Raw genomic sequence first — 16146 nt, forward strand, 5'->3', positions numbered from 1 at the left:
TCATCTCTACTGCAACATGTTTGGATTGCAAGCATGCATTTAGTGGACCAACAAGGTCAGACTTCTCTAGCTCTTACAAACACAAGTGATATACTGATGTTGCTGCAATCCATAAAAATCTCTGTTAATGGAAGTAAAAACAGTTGAGGCACTTAATTATGATTTTATGGGTTGAATTATGGTGGATTGCTGTTGGTATTGCATTGACAATGGGTCTTGGGTCTAGTTTATACAACTTCATTCTTTATTTGGGGCCTTATATTGTGGTGGACGAATTGGATGCTTTCTCACTAGAAAATAATAGAATCGGTGACACTCACTTCAATACAATCAAATGTTGGTTGTTCTCACATTTTCAACTTTCAAACTTCTTCATAACTTGGGTACTTGCTTCAGTATTCAATTTTCTATTCAAATTTGCAGCACAAGGTATGGACAAATAGGACTTTCATTTTGTAAGTCTCGTCTTGCATCTATGATGGGAAAGACATTTGTGAAAATTCACATACACCCAATTTTTATTTCTGTCTGTTGTAATCAATCACTCGACTGGATGGAGCAAGAGATGACCAGGGGGTTCAGATTTGAACCTGGTTTGATGATAAAATATGAGACACAATTAACAATAGTAATGCTAGCCAACGTGATTGAGAGACCTTTGGAACAAGAGATTTTAGGTGGAGGTGTGTTACGGGACTGCTTAAACTCATTGATGGGGATTGAATCAAACTTATTTTGGCGTTTTATGCCACTGAGGGATCGGATAGAGCCCAACAACATGCTTGACCAAAGAGGCCTGCATTCTCAAATAATTTCTGCTTTATATAAATTGATGAAGTTGCTAGACAATCTATTGCTTGCAATATTTCTTTTATGTTTACAACACAGCCTGGAGGACAAGGCTGGTCTTCAAGGGTTGGTAATGATAGGTACTCGACAGAATGGATGAAGAAGGCTCTAGAAATAGACAGTTGGCAATGAAGGGCAAGATGGTTAGTTTGTTACAAGGAAATGTGGAGGCTGAGTGCATGGGGAAGTACAGCTGGCAAAGAAGGTATGAAGATTATAAGGAGATGAAGAGTGTGTGGGGAAAGGCATCTGGAAATTCTGATATTTCTCTAGTTAGGGGGATAGAGATTTTCTCTGTATGGGAATTCTTTACTGGGGGCTCTTGGCAGCCATTGTTAGCCAAGGTTATCTTGTTCTCTTGTCTTTTTTAATTTTCTTCATTACGTGAACACTGTATTGGAAAGGTTTTATGTGAAAGATATACTCTCTAGTTGAGAAAACCTGATTGTAAGGGCTGTCTGCCATTTTCAGTTCAATAGAAATCTACAGTTCTTCATTTTCAAATTCTCAATTTACATTTCAATTTCTCCTAACTCTATCACATTACAGGTTATTTTTATGAGTACTCAAACTGAATTAACCTAATCAAACGATTACAATTTAAAGCAGGTATGCATAACATGCATCAAATGTAGGAAGCATCAAGTACCAAAACTACAAAACTCTCACCTGGTATTGGACGCAAAATGCGGAAGATGGATAAGCTGCAGCATGGCACAAAAAAAGATAACAAAATGTCAGATGAAGATGCACAATGACCATCCATAATTCATTTTTGAGAACATGAAATATACAAGGCAGCATATTTTTCTTATAGAAGATTCTTAATTTCGTACATTGCAGAGGTATAACTAAAGATCAAACTCCCTCGAAGAGTGCTCTGGTAAGTAGTACAATAAAATCTATGAACAATTAGAAGATGTAACTAAAAGAGAAGTAGCTCCGAATTTCATTTTACATATTAAACAAAAGGAAAAAAGAAGCAACCTTTCAGGAGTAATCTGAGATAGGTGTTTGGGAGACCAAGATAGAAGCAAGTTGCCAACACAAAGCAAGCTACCTTCGTACTCGACCCCATTCACTGTGAATCCCGTGTTAGTATACCTGAGAGGGAACAAAATTTGGAGAATCGCAGATAATCAAAATATGAAAAGTTACAAAGAATTTTGATATAAATATACCCTTGAAAACGGAGTTGGTCCTGAGGAACATTGTCAATGAGATTGATCTGATCGTAGAGAGAGAAAGCGCGTCTCAGCGATGGCAATGCTTGACTCCTTTCCTCTATTGCGGGCTTTCGCAGACTTTGTATCAGCTTAGGCAGTGTAGTCACCATTCTCTGTCGTATTATTGCCATATCTTCGTTTACACTTCTTTCGGCCAAAAGGCCAATTTCATCTCTTATAGGGGAGGCTCAGGTAAGTACTCCAACTTAATTTGGGTTCAATCAAGCCTAATTAAGAATTTTCATCAATTAATCCCAAATTACGAAGGATCGTCCAAATGACAGTCAAAATCTGACACATGGGACTACAAATAAATAAAATAATTTCTTAAAAAAATATTAAAATCCAGGAACACAACCTCCTTCAAGCATCTACAACCCAGAAATTAAATCAATGCCAACACATGTTCACCATTAGCATCAATTTTGATCCAACAATTAAATCCAACAAAACAATTAAAGCCTATGATAGTAAAGTAGAGAAGTTGTAATTTAATTATCTACAGAGAAGCCTATATACCATAGTTGTCAAAGGCGTGCCTCCTGAGGCACGAGGTGCACCGGGCTTAAAGGGGATTGCCTCATGCACCAAAAGGTGGGCGACCTCACCAAGACGCAATGAGGTGCAAGGCACGCTAAGGCGCACCTAGGTGAGGTGGGGGAACAAAAAGACCAAAGAGGAAAAAAAAAGAAAAAGGAGAAGAAAAAGAAAAAGCAGCCTACCCATCAAAGACAAACTGGCTGGCTCTAGCTGCTTTGCTCTCAATGGTAAAACGTGGCTATGTCTGCATATTGGTTTTGTATCTCCAATGTGGCTAATGGATGGTGCTTAAAATGGGCTAATGGTTAAAGGGCTCAAATCTAATTTAGAGTTTTTTTAGTATTCTTTTGCATTTCCATGTTTTTTATTTTTTAAAATCCTATTTTAAATAAGTTAAAAATAAATGTAACATAGTTATTCTTAATGAGTTTATAAAATTCATTCTTAATGAGTTTATAAAATTCAATTTAAATTATTTTAAGTTATGTTAATAAGGTATTATTAAATTAAATTTTTTAACTGCATTTCATTTTGAAACTTTCATTTTGATCTTGAAGAATAGTTACTTGACTTTCATTTTGAGACATTAAAAGACTAGTCAAGTACTCAAGTTTCAAACACACACACACACACACACACACACACACACACACACACATATATATATCATACTTGAATACTAGTTATTATTATGTTTAACTTTATGTTATTTTAAGTTCTCTCATTCATTTTATTTTTTATGAATTTTTATTTTTATTTTTGTGCCTTGCTTCACTTAGGCCTACGCCTTGCGCCTAGGCCTTAGGACCCTTAGTGCCTTGGTGCGCCTTGGGCCTTTAATAACTATGCTATATACTCACCCAATTAGTATTGAATTTCTTTTTTTCCTTTTTTACTTTCTCGGATTTTCTAGGCATCCAAACAAAACCCATATCCCAATTTCACAACATGCTGTTTTCAATAACTAAACAACAAAAATTTACCCTGTATACAAAACTCATGCTGATTTTAATAAAATAGAAAGGAGGAAATCAGCTCCTTTCCGAGTTTTAGTGGAATTTTTCAGTTCCAAAAACAATAGAAAAGGGGGAAAAGGACACAAGAGAAAGACAAGGCATAAAAAATACCTAAAGAAAATTAAGCAAACCCAAAAGTTAGGGCCAAAATACAAGACCTATTCCTTTAAAATCATAACGACATGATTACAAACATCCCAAGTTAATCTGGACCCATAATAAAATCATGAAACGAATTTGCTTCTTCAGCGCCAAAATAATGGGCCTTTTTCCCATTTCCTTCCTTTCCTACCCCAACACTCTCCTTTCCCATATCATCTTTTGTTTTTAAGTCTTCGGCCCATTATTATATTTTAGGGTCATACTTTATAAGAATGTTTTTTCTGTTAGGTAATTCAAGGGGAACCTCCCTAGAACCACTAAAGGAAAAATGGATTTTTTTTTTTTTTTGTAAAAATGATTTTAAATTAATTTAGGTAGTTCAAGAGGAACCCCCCTTAGAATCATTACACTAAAAAAATGAAATTTTTATAAAAATGATTTAATTTAATTTAAGTAGTTCAAGAAGAACCCCCTTAGATCCACTAGTAAAAATGATTTAATTTAATTTAAGTAGTTGGGAACCCCCTTAGAACCATTATAGTTAAAAAATGAAATTTTTACAAAAATGATTTAATTTAATTTAAGTAGTTCAAGGGGAATCCCCTTAGAACCACTAAAGAGAAAATGATTTTTTCTGTAAAAATGATTGAATTTAATAAGTAGTTCAAGGGAAAACCCCCGCCCCCTCCCCCCCCCCCCCCAAGAACCACTAAAGTAAAAAAGTGAAATTTTTATAAAAACAATTTAATTCAATTTAAGGAGTTCAAGGGGAACCCCCTAGAACACAAAAGTGAAAATGAATTTTTGAAAAATGATTTTAATCCATGCAATCCAAGGGGAATCCCCCTTAGAACCAAGCTTTTCCGTTTTTTGTTACCCTTATTTTCATTGATAAATAAAACCCAACTTAACGTAAAACATAACTCAAGCAGGAAGAATAATCAAGACAATAAGCATTCTTTGTGTTAACAGTATGTTACACAACACATTTAATAAACCCAATTTATTACTAGCCCTTTGATCCATACATCAACCTCAACTCAACCATATTGCTATTTTCAACAACAAGCAAAGAACCAATTAAATCATTAACACTATGCTGTCACTACATTAGGTTCTAGTAATGGACAAGGGCATTCATATGACAAATTCCCAGCACTAGCTCCCATATAACCTTCACAGCACTGATTTTCAGTAGCAGAAAAGACATGAAAGAAACACATTATTGCCACAAGTAAACTTTACCACTAGAAAATCCAACACATAAGAGTATATGTAATAATTTTAACTACTCATGCGTGTATAGTCCTCTTGCAAGCTTACAACCCACATAAAATAAACATTGGAGATTATTAAAATTCTATTTTTTCAACATGATGGACAATATAACAATAACAATAATCGGAATTAGGTCCACATAGTCCTTTAGCATGTCCTTCCCCACCCATTTGCAAATACTCCTATTTGTAGTTATTCCACACCTATCAGCCAAAACACTTTTACATTCATAACCATTCAAATTAACCAACCACATGAGACTAATTTTGTGGAAAGGGACCAAAAACTTACAAGAACAGGGCATAACACTCAAAATGTAATCTGAACAAAATCAAGAAGAAAAAATAACAGAGGATTGCCAATAAAGTACAGCATCAAAAAGCCTTACCAAGACCCACTGAAAAATGGAAATGAGAATAGGAAAAATGATGAACCCATTTTTCAACTCCATGAAACTACCAAAATATTAAAAGGGAAAACAAATGCACTGGCGCAGAAAAAGCTCATCAACATAATCAATCGATACCCAAGAACATCAAATAGAAAGCGAACGGATAGAAATTAACAAAATTTTGAAACAAGTATTGCTCTTGAAACGGCAAAACAACAGGGCCAAGGGATTAACTCACAAGCATAAGTTAAAATAGGGAAAGAAAGGGGAGAAGGAGGTCACATCTCACCCACAATAATCTGAGAACAATCTGTGCAGGGCGTGACGTTCGGGAAAGGAGCAGCGTCAGGTGAGCTATGTCCTGTCGATTTCGTCAGGTCCTCAGTCTGGCAGCCGAAGAAGCAGTCCTCTGTATTGGCGTGTGACGCTGCTATTGGGACTCGTAGACGACAATAAGGCCCGGTGAAGTTGGGTTCAACTGGTGCTGCGGTAGAGAGCTGGGCACTCTCGGGATTCTATGAAAATGGGGAAATGGGCAAGTGAATTGGGCTAGAAGTGGCGGGTCGGTTATTGGAGGGAGGCTGTGCTGTGGGTGAGGAGGATGAGTGTAAGTTGCGTTTTTTAGCCAGGGAGAATGTCGTTTTAGGGAATTATGTGTAAGACTTCCCCATTTTTACCTCCCTTTTTTTTTCTAATGGTTGAAATTAATCCCTAAAATCCCTTTTTTGGATTAATGCAGCATTGTTTATTTATTTATCATATTTTATTTTATATATATATATATATATATATATATGAAATTAAAAAATAACTCACAAAATTAAGTTATTTAATGCAGTAATAATTTTAAAAAGTTATCATGTAAAACACTTGACTTAGTGGTTTGTCAGATGATATCCACTCAGCAAATAGATATTAATTAATTTAAATTAATATTATCCTTTATAATTTTTGAAATTTAGATCTTCTTTATACTTTTTTATTCATTTTATTTTTTTAAATGTTTTAAATTTTTATTTTTATTTTTTTTTACTATTTTTTCCTTTGATTGGAGCATATGAAATTATTAAAACAAATACAAAAAATTTATTAATAATTAAATTTCAAATTTTAAAATTGAATAATTTATATATATATATATATATATTTGTGTGTGTGAAAGCTAAGAACTCAAAATTTTTAACTAAAATTTGATACTTACATTACTATTAATGGACGCATATATAATTAATAAATATAATAATTATAAATTTCACTTTAATTTATTTTTTTAATTATAATTATAATTAATATTATTAAATAAAATTTAATTGAATAATTTTATTTTAAAATATATAGTTGTTGAAATTTGAAATATAAGATAAAATGAACGAAAATATTAAAAAATGTTTAGATAATAATTTTATTTAAAAATATAAGATATTTAGAATTTAAAAAGAATAAAACATTTGAAATTTAATTTTTTAATAAATTTTATATATAACCTTTAAAAATATATATATATATATATATATATATATATATATATATAATATTTTTAAATCTAAATCATTCCAAATTTTAATTGAGTTTAAATTTCACTTTAATTTTTTTTTTATTACCGTTACAAAAGAATTGCCAATTTAGAATTATCAAGTATCTATGCCCTCCACATCAAAAGGCATAGATTAATCTTATCTTGCAAGGAGGCAATTCTCCTAAATAAAAAAAGTAACTATACCCTGTCCATCAAAGGCATGGATTATCCTCAACTTGCAGGATCCAATTTTCATAGACAAAATAAGAAGTTTCAATTAAGTCATAAGCCATAATTGAACGAGACTCTTTAACTGTGATACAAGTAATTTTCAATAACTTCAAATCTTTGGCAATTCAAGGAATTATCTTGAATATTTTACAGACAGTAGTTGACAAATGTGAGATTTCTTTTTAATATGTGAATGGGGTTTGTAACGAGACAACTCATAGTTTTACTATCAAATGTCTTTATGATAATTCTTTTTTATGTAATATTATGTCTTAAATTAGCTTTATACTCTCATCTTTACTGCTTTAAAGACATTGCAATAAAATTATTTTTGTGGAATTCATTTACATGTTTAACATTTCAATTACATGGTTTTTTCTTTTTCTTTTTATTGTCTGCACATCATCAATCTTTTACATACGTACAAAAATTTGAGAATTAAATCCACAGTTAATTAACACATGATATTATTAAAAAAATAAAAATATAAAAAATTTAAAATTAAAAAAATAAAATATTTGAAATTTTAATTTAAAAGCAAAATTAGTTTTATTAAATAAGATTTAACTGATTTAAAATTTTATTTCATTTTTTTATTTTATAAATTAAATTATTAATATAGATAATTCTTAACTTAATAATTTTATTTTTATAATATATATATAGAGAAGTATTTTGTTTAAACCAAATCAAATTAAAATTTTGAATAGATATTTTTCTTATTCGGTAATTTTGATTTGGTTCAATAAATATTTTTTATTAAAATCAAACTAAATCGATTTTTTAAAAAAATTTAAAAGAACCAAACCTAATTACCAAATAAGGAAAATATCAACTCAAAATCTTAATTTGATCGGTTATTTCATTTTAAATAAAATATTATTAAATTAACATATAATGATATATAAATTAGTATAATAACAAAAATTTTCATCAATATATAAAGAAAATAAATAATTTAAAGTTGATTTGATTTAGATTCAATGAAAATTAAAATGAAAATTTAAATTATTAACACACAACGCACCGGTAAATGACTAGTTTATCTATTAATGCTTAAAAATAAATTCATTTTTCATCCATTTTAAATATTGAGAATATAGCTTATTAAAATTAAAAATTTCTTATCTACGCCAAGATGTACAAATATCTAAATATACATATATTTTTATAAGAGGTCTACCATTATTTTAATTAAAATGTCTATTGATGATTGATTGGGTGTATACACCGAGTGTAGGGAATAATTATTCATTAAAATTTTTCTCTTTTCATCTATTTATACCGGTAATAAATTAAGTTATTAAAATAAATTCTATTAGACATTCGCCCACAGTGCTACTAGTGACGCAGTTTCTGCCGTTTGTTATTCTTTTAACAATACCACACTCCTAAAAACATTGAAAAAGAAAAGAAGAAAAACAAACTGGAAAACCCGAACATAGTTTCATAACTAGCTAGTAGAATACACTACTTGTAGCCTCAACTTAATTAGGCACATGACGTTCTTTGTTCTCTTGCTCATCAATGGTGTCACAAAGGGTCACATTCCTTGTCTCGGGCAAAAATACAACAAACACACTACAGCTCAAGATCACCATGCCAAATATTCCATATGAAAACATCTTATTTGTTCTCCCAGCAGAAATCAGAATTGGACTGAACACAGCTCCACAGACAAGTGCTTGCCTTACCATTGATAACGCAGTGTTCCTCACACAAGTAGGAAAGAGCTCCAATGTGTAAATCATTAGCATGATAAAAGCAACACAGGCACTACAGTAAGACACCAGTTCTAATCCAAGATTTATTTCCTTCCAATTCATGATACACATTATACTGCAGATTCCACTTAGTGTAGTAAATGCAAGTAGCGATCCTTTCCTCTTCCATTTGCTTATTATAAAGGAAAAGATAATATATGATGGTATTTCAGATAATGCATTGAAGACAATACTCAAGTAGATGTTAAAACCCAAGTTCCCTACTGCCAATGGCATGCTGTAATACACCATTCCAATGCCAAAACCAGTAAGCATCACTATCAGCAACCTTCGAAGTGCCCATTTTCTCTCAAATAAGGTAGTAATTGATGAGTAAAGAGTAGGCTTTGCCGTTTCTTTATTGATATGAATGCAAGGGAAGCTTAAGTCCAAGCTATCATGTTTTCTTGATACCAGTGTTTTTAATGTGGCCATAGCTTCTTCTCTGCGTTCATGCAAGAAAAGCCATCTGGGCGATTCAAGAACAAGAAGATGAACTAATAAGCAATAAAAAATTGCTGGAATTGAGGTCCATACATAGATACTTCTCCATGAGAAATTTCTGTTTACATAAGCTATACCTGGCAAGGACAATAGCCCCAATGCAAAAGAAACGCCAGCAATAGTTCCCATTTGGCCACGCCATTGGCTTCCTACCTTTTCAGTGGATAACACAAGAGCACTTGCTCCAATTGATGCACGGCCAAACCCACTTACAAATCTCAAGAAAGAATAGATCCATACATTAGGAGAGAAAATTGTCACAAGTGCAGCCATAGACATTGTGAGACAAGAAAGTAGAAGCAGGTTCTTGCGGCCAAGAGAAGAATCGGCTATTGTAGCTAGAACAAAACCTCCAAGGAGACAACCCATGAAGAACGATGATGCAGGTAAGCCCCTGACAAAGGAGCTTGCACATTGGAGACCCCAATCTGAAATTATTGTGTTGGAGACCTCGCAGGAGCTTGAATTGCATGTAGCAGTGTGATTAGTACAATGCCATGTTGGTTCAGCATCAGTGTAGACACTAATGAAGGTTTGTTGGGCATCAAAGAACCGAGACAACAACACAACGGTTGACTGAACTAATTGAGTCCATCCAAAATCTCCTATAAACCTTTCAAACACTGAATCAAAGTATGGAACAAAATCATCAACTGAAGTTTCTGGCTCTCCTTGGAAGTCTTGGGTTGAACTTGAATTTTCCATCTTGTGGTTCTGCTGGCTAGATGGCCAACTCTTAACTTGAAAAATTAACAAAGAGCAAATTAATGGAATCCAATGCCTGATTGCATCCCACTAAAAATTTGTTTAAGCCAAATGAGATTTCTTTTTAAGAAAGATGGATGTCTAGAATGTGATACTTACAGCGATGATGAGTGTAGGAATCCCACTTTGAAACAATTAAATATGTAAAGGTTAATATAGCTTTGCACTACGAATATGTAATAAGATATGCATTAGTGGAAGATGAATGGTATGAATTGAGTGCTCAGTTAGGTTGGATTTTCCTGGAATTTAAAATGGGGGAAATTTCTCCTTTTAGTACCATGCCTCAATGCATTTCACACCTGACAGAATCATAGGTTGTCAAATAAAATTTAAAATATGTGTAGAATTATTTTAGGGCTGGCATAGGCATAGTAAGCCTAAATCTTATATTATACTCAAAGCATATTGGGGTTGGAAAAACTTACCGATCTATTATAAATTCAAAATATAAATATATGGGTTTTACCATACAGCGCCTTGAGTTCATGATAGATTAGGTTTAGACAAGAATTTTTTATTAGAGTTAAGTCAATGTTAATTAAATTTCACAAAAAAATTTATCTAGACCTAATTTATCATGGACTCAAAATACAAACTATATATGTTGTGTCTTACGTCTATAATAAATCGAGTTTAAGTAAGAATTTCCCTATATTTCATATCATGTTTGATGTATTTCATATTTATATTATTTACAATGTGTTAAATAGTGTCAAAGTAAACATATCCCATGGGAAGAAGAATTATAATTTTTTTAATCTATATTTTCTTTCTTCTAAAGTAATTTGGTTTATGATGCCATTCTAATTTTCAATATTCACAAAAGCCAAGGATAAACATGTCACAATTATTGTCTCTAAAATGTTTAAGAGGTGTCACTATAAAAAAAAAAAAAAAAACAAGATTAGCACCGAATTGGTTGTTAATCCATTAAAATTGGTTGCTAATCAATTTAGTAACTGATTTAGCAACCAATTCAGTTGGTTGCAATAAGCATGGTTGCAAATAGCAACCGACAACCAAATCAGTTGCTAAATCAATTAAACTTAAAAAAATAAAATATTTAGTAAAAAAAAACTATCGGTTGCTAGTAGCAACCTATTTGGCAACCAAAATCAATTGCTAATAGCAACTTAAACATAATTAGTTGCAAAAATTTTTATGCCTTTAATTTTATAATTTTACAACTATTTTGTAAATCGGTTGCTATTTACAACTAATTTAGTAACGGAAAAGTCCATTGCTAATTTTTTAAAAAATTATTAAAAAAATTAAATTTTCAAATAAGAAATAAAAAATTCAAATAAATAAAATTTTCAAAAATTATTAAAATAATAAATTATTAATGAAAATTAGTGCTAAAAATTAATATAAAAATATTATAAAAAATTAATAATAATAACTATTATAAAAATTTTTAACAAAAAAATTAAATATAAAAACATATTTCCAAGACAAATTACTAAAAAAATTACCATATTTATATATATTTTTATTTTTTGTTAGTAAATTATTTGTATTATTAATTTTTAGATATATATATATATATATATATATATATATATATATTAATAATACAAATAATTTACTAACAAAAAATATAATTGTTCAAAAATTTTTATTTTATGCCAAAGAAAAATAAATTAAATAAAAAAATGAGAAAGAAAAAAAAAAGATGAAGAAGAAAAAAGATGAGAAAGAAAAAGACGATGAAGAAAATAGATGAAAAAGAAAAAGATGATGAAGAAAATAGATAATAAAGAAAAAAAATAATGAAAAAGAAAATAGGTGAGAAAGAAAAACATAATGAAAAAAAAATATATATGAGAAAGAAAAAGACGAAGAAAATAAATAAGAAAAAAATGATAAAGAAAATATGTTAGAAAAAAAAAGATGATGAATAAAATAGATGAGAATGAAAAAGATGATGAAGAAAATGAGAGAAAATAGAGGAAAAAATGAGTAGTAAGGAGAAAAAATGAGTAGTGGGGGAAAAAAATAAGTGGTAAGAAAAGAAAATGAATAGTAGTTTATATAAGTAAATTAACAACCAATTTTAATAATCGATTATCAGTTGCTAATTTCTTTTAAAAATTGAGTAGAAAGTTTTGAGGGAATATTTTTGCAACCAATTTGTAATTGATTGCCATATCGGTTACTAATAACAACTAATTTTAATCGGTTACAGAAATCAATTGCTGTTAACAACTTATTCGCAAATCAAAATAAAAAAAAAAAACAAAAAATGTGTAACACCTTAGGCAAATCTCACATCGACAAAACACGGGAGAGATGCTGGGTTTATAAGTTGATGGTTCGTAACCCCTAGTGACGCGTTTTAAAACCGTGAGGGCTTTGGCCTAGAGCGGACAATATCACTAGTGGGCTGGGCCATTACATTTTTGGTATCAGAGCCGCTCCGCGTGCAACCTTGAACGATGGTAGGGCAAACCTCAGCGAGAACACTGAGTCCCATAAGGGGGGTGGATTGTAACACCTTAGGCAAATCCCACATCGACAAAACACGGGAGAGATGCTGGGTTTATAAGTTGTTGGTTCGTAACTCCTAGTGGCGCGTTTTAAAACCGTGAGGGCTTCGGTCCAGAGCGGACAATATCACTAGTGGGCCGAGCCATTACATTTGAGAAGCCCTCACGGTTTTTAAAACGTGTCACTAGGAGTTACGAACCAACAATTTATAAACTCAGCATCTCCTAAGGTGTTACAAAATGGGCTGAAATTTTTGGGGTAAATAATCGGTTATAAAATTAATTACTAATAACAACTAATTTTAATCAATTTCAAAAATTGGTTACTGTTACATCCGATTCCTAAATCCATTGCAGATAAAAAAAAAGAAAACAAAAAAAATTTGAGCGGGAATTTTTAAAGGAAAAAAATCAGTTATAAATTCAATTGCTAATAGCAATTGATTTTAATCCACTGTAAAAATTGGTTGTTGTTAGCAACCAATTTGCAAAGTGGTTGCAAATTAAAAAAGAAAAAAGAAAGAGAGTGAGAATAAAAAATTAGGTGAAAATTTTTTGAGGGGAAAATCGGTTGCAAAAATTGGTCAGCTGATTTGCAAATTGGTCAGCTGATTTGCAAATCAGTTGCAAATTGAAAACAGAAAAAAAAAATTAGGCAGAAATTTTTGAGAGAAAAAAAATTTAGTAACCAATTTACAATTGATTGCAAAAATCGATTGCTATTGGTAACCGACAAGAAATTGATTGCAAATAATAACTAATTTTAGCAACCGATTGCAAATACAACCGATTGCAAATTGGTTGCTAATTTTAGAGCCAATTAAAATAGTTTTTTAATTTAACAATCGATTCTCTAAATCGATTAATGTTAGCAATCAATTTTAAAATCAATTGCTATTAACAATATGTTTTTTAATCGGTTGCTAATAACAACCGATTTGAAAATCGGTTGTTAATCGCATATTTAATATTTTTTTTAATATTGATTAGCAATCAATTTAGCAACTTATTATAAATCAGTTGCTATTAGCAATCAATTTTAGTAACCAATTATAAATAGGTTGCTAATAACAACTAATTTAGCAACCGATTCTTGAATAGGTTACTAAATTTTTTTAAAAATTAACTATTTTGTTTAAACAAAACAAAATCATAAATTAGTTGTAAAATTGATTGCTAATAGCAATTGATACCGATTTCAGTTAGTTATAATAATCGATTGCAAAAGTGATTATTTTTTTAGTGTGTGATGAATTGGACAATAATTAATTTTTCAATTCTTGCTTAAACCTCAATGAAAAATTAGAACTAAACACTTCAATGTGTATGACTAAATGGGATATAATTACAACAATATAACTTAATTGAAATATCAAAAAATGAAAGGTCACATGACCATGAAAATGTTGTATTTTATATTTAAAATAGAGTAAAATAGAATACAACTATCAAAGTAACAAAGTATCAACTCAATTCAATTATGAATCAAGCATACAAACCCTTGTAGTATATCAAGTAAACGTTCAAGCAAGGCACTTACACTTAGCACAATTATAACAACATAAACAACTTCAAGTGCTGAAAATTAAGAAAGAAATAGATGAGAGAACTAAACACAAGAATTTAAAGTGGGTTGACACACAAGGCCTATATCTATTTTCTATGTACTCTTTTGAGAGTTTCTTTCTATTAAACGACTCTTTTCAAGGTTAAGAGTTGAGAATTTTTACACAAACAAGTTTTCCAATGATGCTTGTCAATCATTCACTATGTATCCTATACTCGATCATTTCCTCAAGCTTTTCAAGATGCTTGATCACCTTTATAACACCAATATATTAGTTTACTTTCTCATTTGAAGTTGCTCTTAACTCACAATTACCGAGTTGAATAGGATGAGATAGGCAATTTACCTAGCAAAAATAAGAATAAGGAATCTAGTAAAAAATGAAAGCACTCTATAAATTTAAAAAAATGTTATGAATTAAATGACTTTTATCATATTAAAATGGTTAAACAAAAGTTTACATATACCCAAAAAAACAACTAGACATTTGAGATTGAAATAATAATCAACGCTTCTGATTTGACACAAAAATAATTGTTCCCAACTTTAACCCTTTGTTTGGGAAGGAGTTTTTTAAAGTAATTGAAAGTTTTTCAAAGTTTAAAAACTTTAAACTTTTGTTTGGGAGGATAGAAGGTTTTTTAAAGTATGATTTTTAGAGATTTTTAAAAACTTCTAAAAACCTTCATTTTCCAACCCACCAAATTGGTGGGTTAACAATGTTTTATCTTTAAAACCTTCAATAATTTAAAAAATTTTTTTTTTCTCCCAAACACTAAAAAATTATGAATCTTTGAAAATCATAAAAAACCTTTCTTTGAAAAACTTTACTTTATAAAACCTTACTTTACTCTACTCCTTCCAAACGGAGGGTAAATTTCACGAAATAATAAAATCTGCATAATTTTTATAAAATTAGCGAGCTAAATTTGTTCTAAAAAATTAGCAAGCTAATTTGCTACTATCCAAAATTACCTTAAAATTAGCGAGCTAATTTTTAAACTTAGCTAGCTACTTTAGTCACTATCTTTCAAAGTTGTTATTTTGAAATACTATTTTGGTTCTTAAAAAGCCTTAAAAACTATTGATAATTGAATAAAGATATGGCTATATAATGTTTCCCATATTTATATTTAATTTATTTGAAATATTTTAAGAAATATTTGTGAAAGTAATAATAAAAATTTATAAAAAATATGAAACAATAATAAATTGAAAGTGAAAAATAAAGACTAAAGTTAAGATACCTATAAAATGTATGTAAATAAATTTTTATAAGACAAACGTTAGCTTAATGATATATGTGTAAGTTGTAATTCATTTTCTTCTAATGTCTTGGAGAGAAAATTTTGGTTGGATATTATATCTTTTATTTGCATTAAAAGGTGGCTAGTTTGATTTTTAATGTGTGATATTAGTTTATATAATTTATGACTATAATTTTTAATTTTTTAAATATTAATTAAATTATAACTACTATCATAATTTTTTTATTATAATCAATTAATTACATATTTTATTTATAAGTGCACAATGAAAAAGTGACTTTAATTTATATAGTAACTCTTAATTTTTTTAATATTAATTAAATTGTAATTATTTTCATAAATTATTTTAAATAAATAAGGGAGATAAAAAGTCTAAGGAAATGTTTGGTTTAGTTGTTGAATGTTAATAGCTAATAGACATCTAAATAGCTAAACTTAGAAGTTTGGTAAAATTTAAAAAACATAATAAATAATTGATAGATATTTTATCAAGTGTAATTTATATTACATCAATTCTAGCTATAGAGTTGCTCATGAAGAGCCATATAACTTTTCATGAAGAGCCATATAACTTTTTCATTGTTTGATAATCTATCTATTCATCAAATAAAATTCCATATCCAAATTTTTAGATATTA

At 30.0% G+C, this 16146-nt stretch overlaps 2 protein-coding genes across 2 annotated transcripts; both read right to left on the minus strand.

Annotated features, from left to right (window-relative positions):
* Positions 1–1530: 1530 nt before the first annotated feature.
* On the minus strand, positions 1531–6075 carry LOC110664743 (uncharacterized; the record flags this gene model as incomplete). The annotated part of the gene is given in 4 exon segments (XM_021824571.2): positions 1531–1553; positions 1837–1953; positions 2031–2302; positions 5692–6075. Coding segments are annotated over 3 exon segments (316 nt in total), but the record flags the coding sequence as incomplete, so codon positions are not given.
* Positions 6076–8636: 2561 nt separating this feature from the next.
* Positions 8637–10121, minus strand: LOC110664735 (organic cation/carnitine transporter 2-like). Its single transcript, XM_021824563.2, has one exon. The coding sequence runs from the start codon at positions 10119–10121 to the stop codon at positions 8637–8639; it is 1485 nt and encodes a 494-aa protein (XP_021680255.2).
* Between the last annotated feature and the right edge of the window lie 6025 nt (positions 10122–16146).

Source organism: Hevea brasiliensis, chromosome 3, assembly GCF_030052815.1.
Source record: "Hevea brasiliensis isolate MT/VB/25A 57/8 chromosome 3, ASM3005281v1, whole genome shotgun sequence".
Classification (NCBI taxonomy): Eukaryota; Viridiplantae; Streptophyta; class Magnoliopsida; order Malpighiales; family Euphorbiaceae; genus Hevea; species Hevea brasiliensis.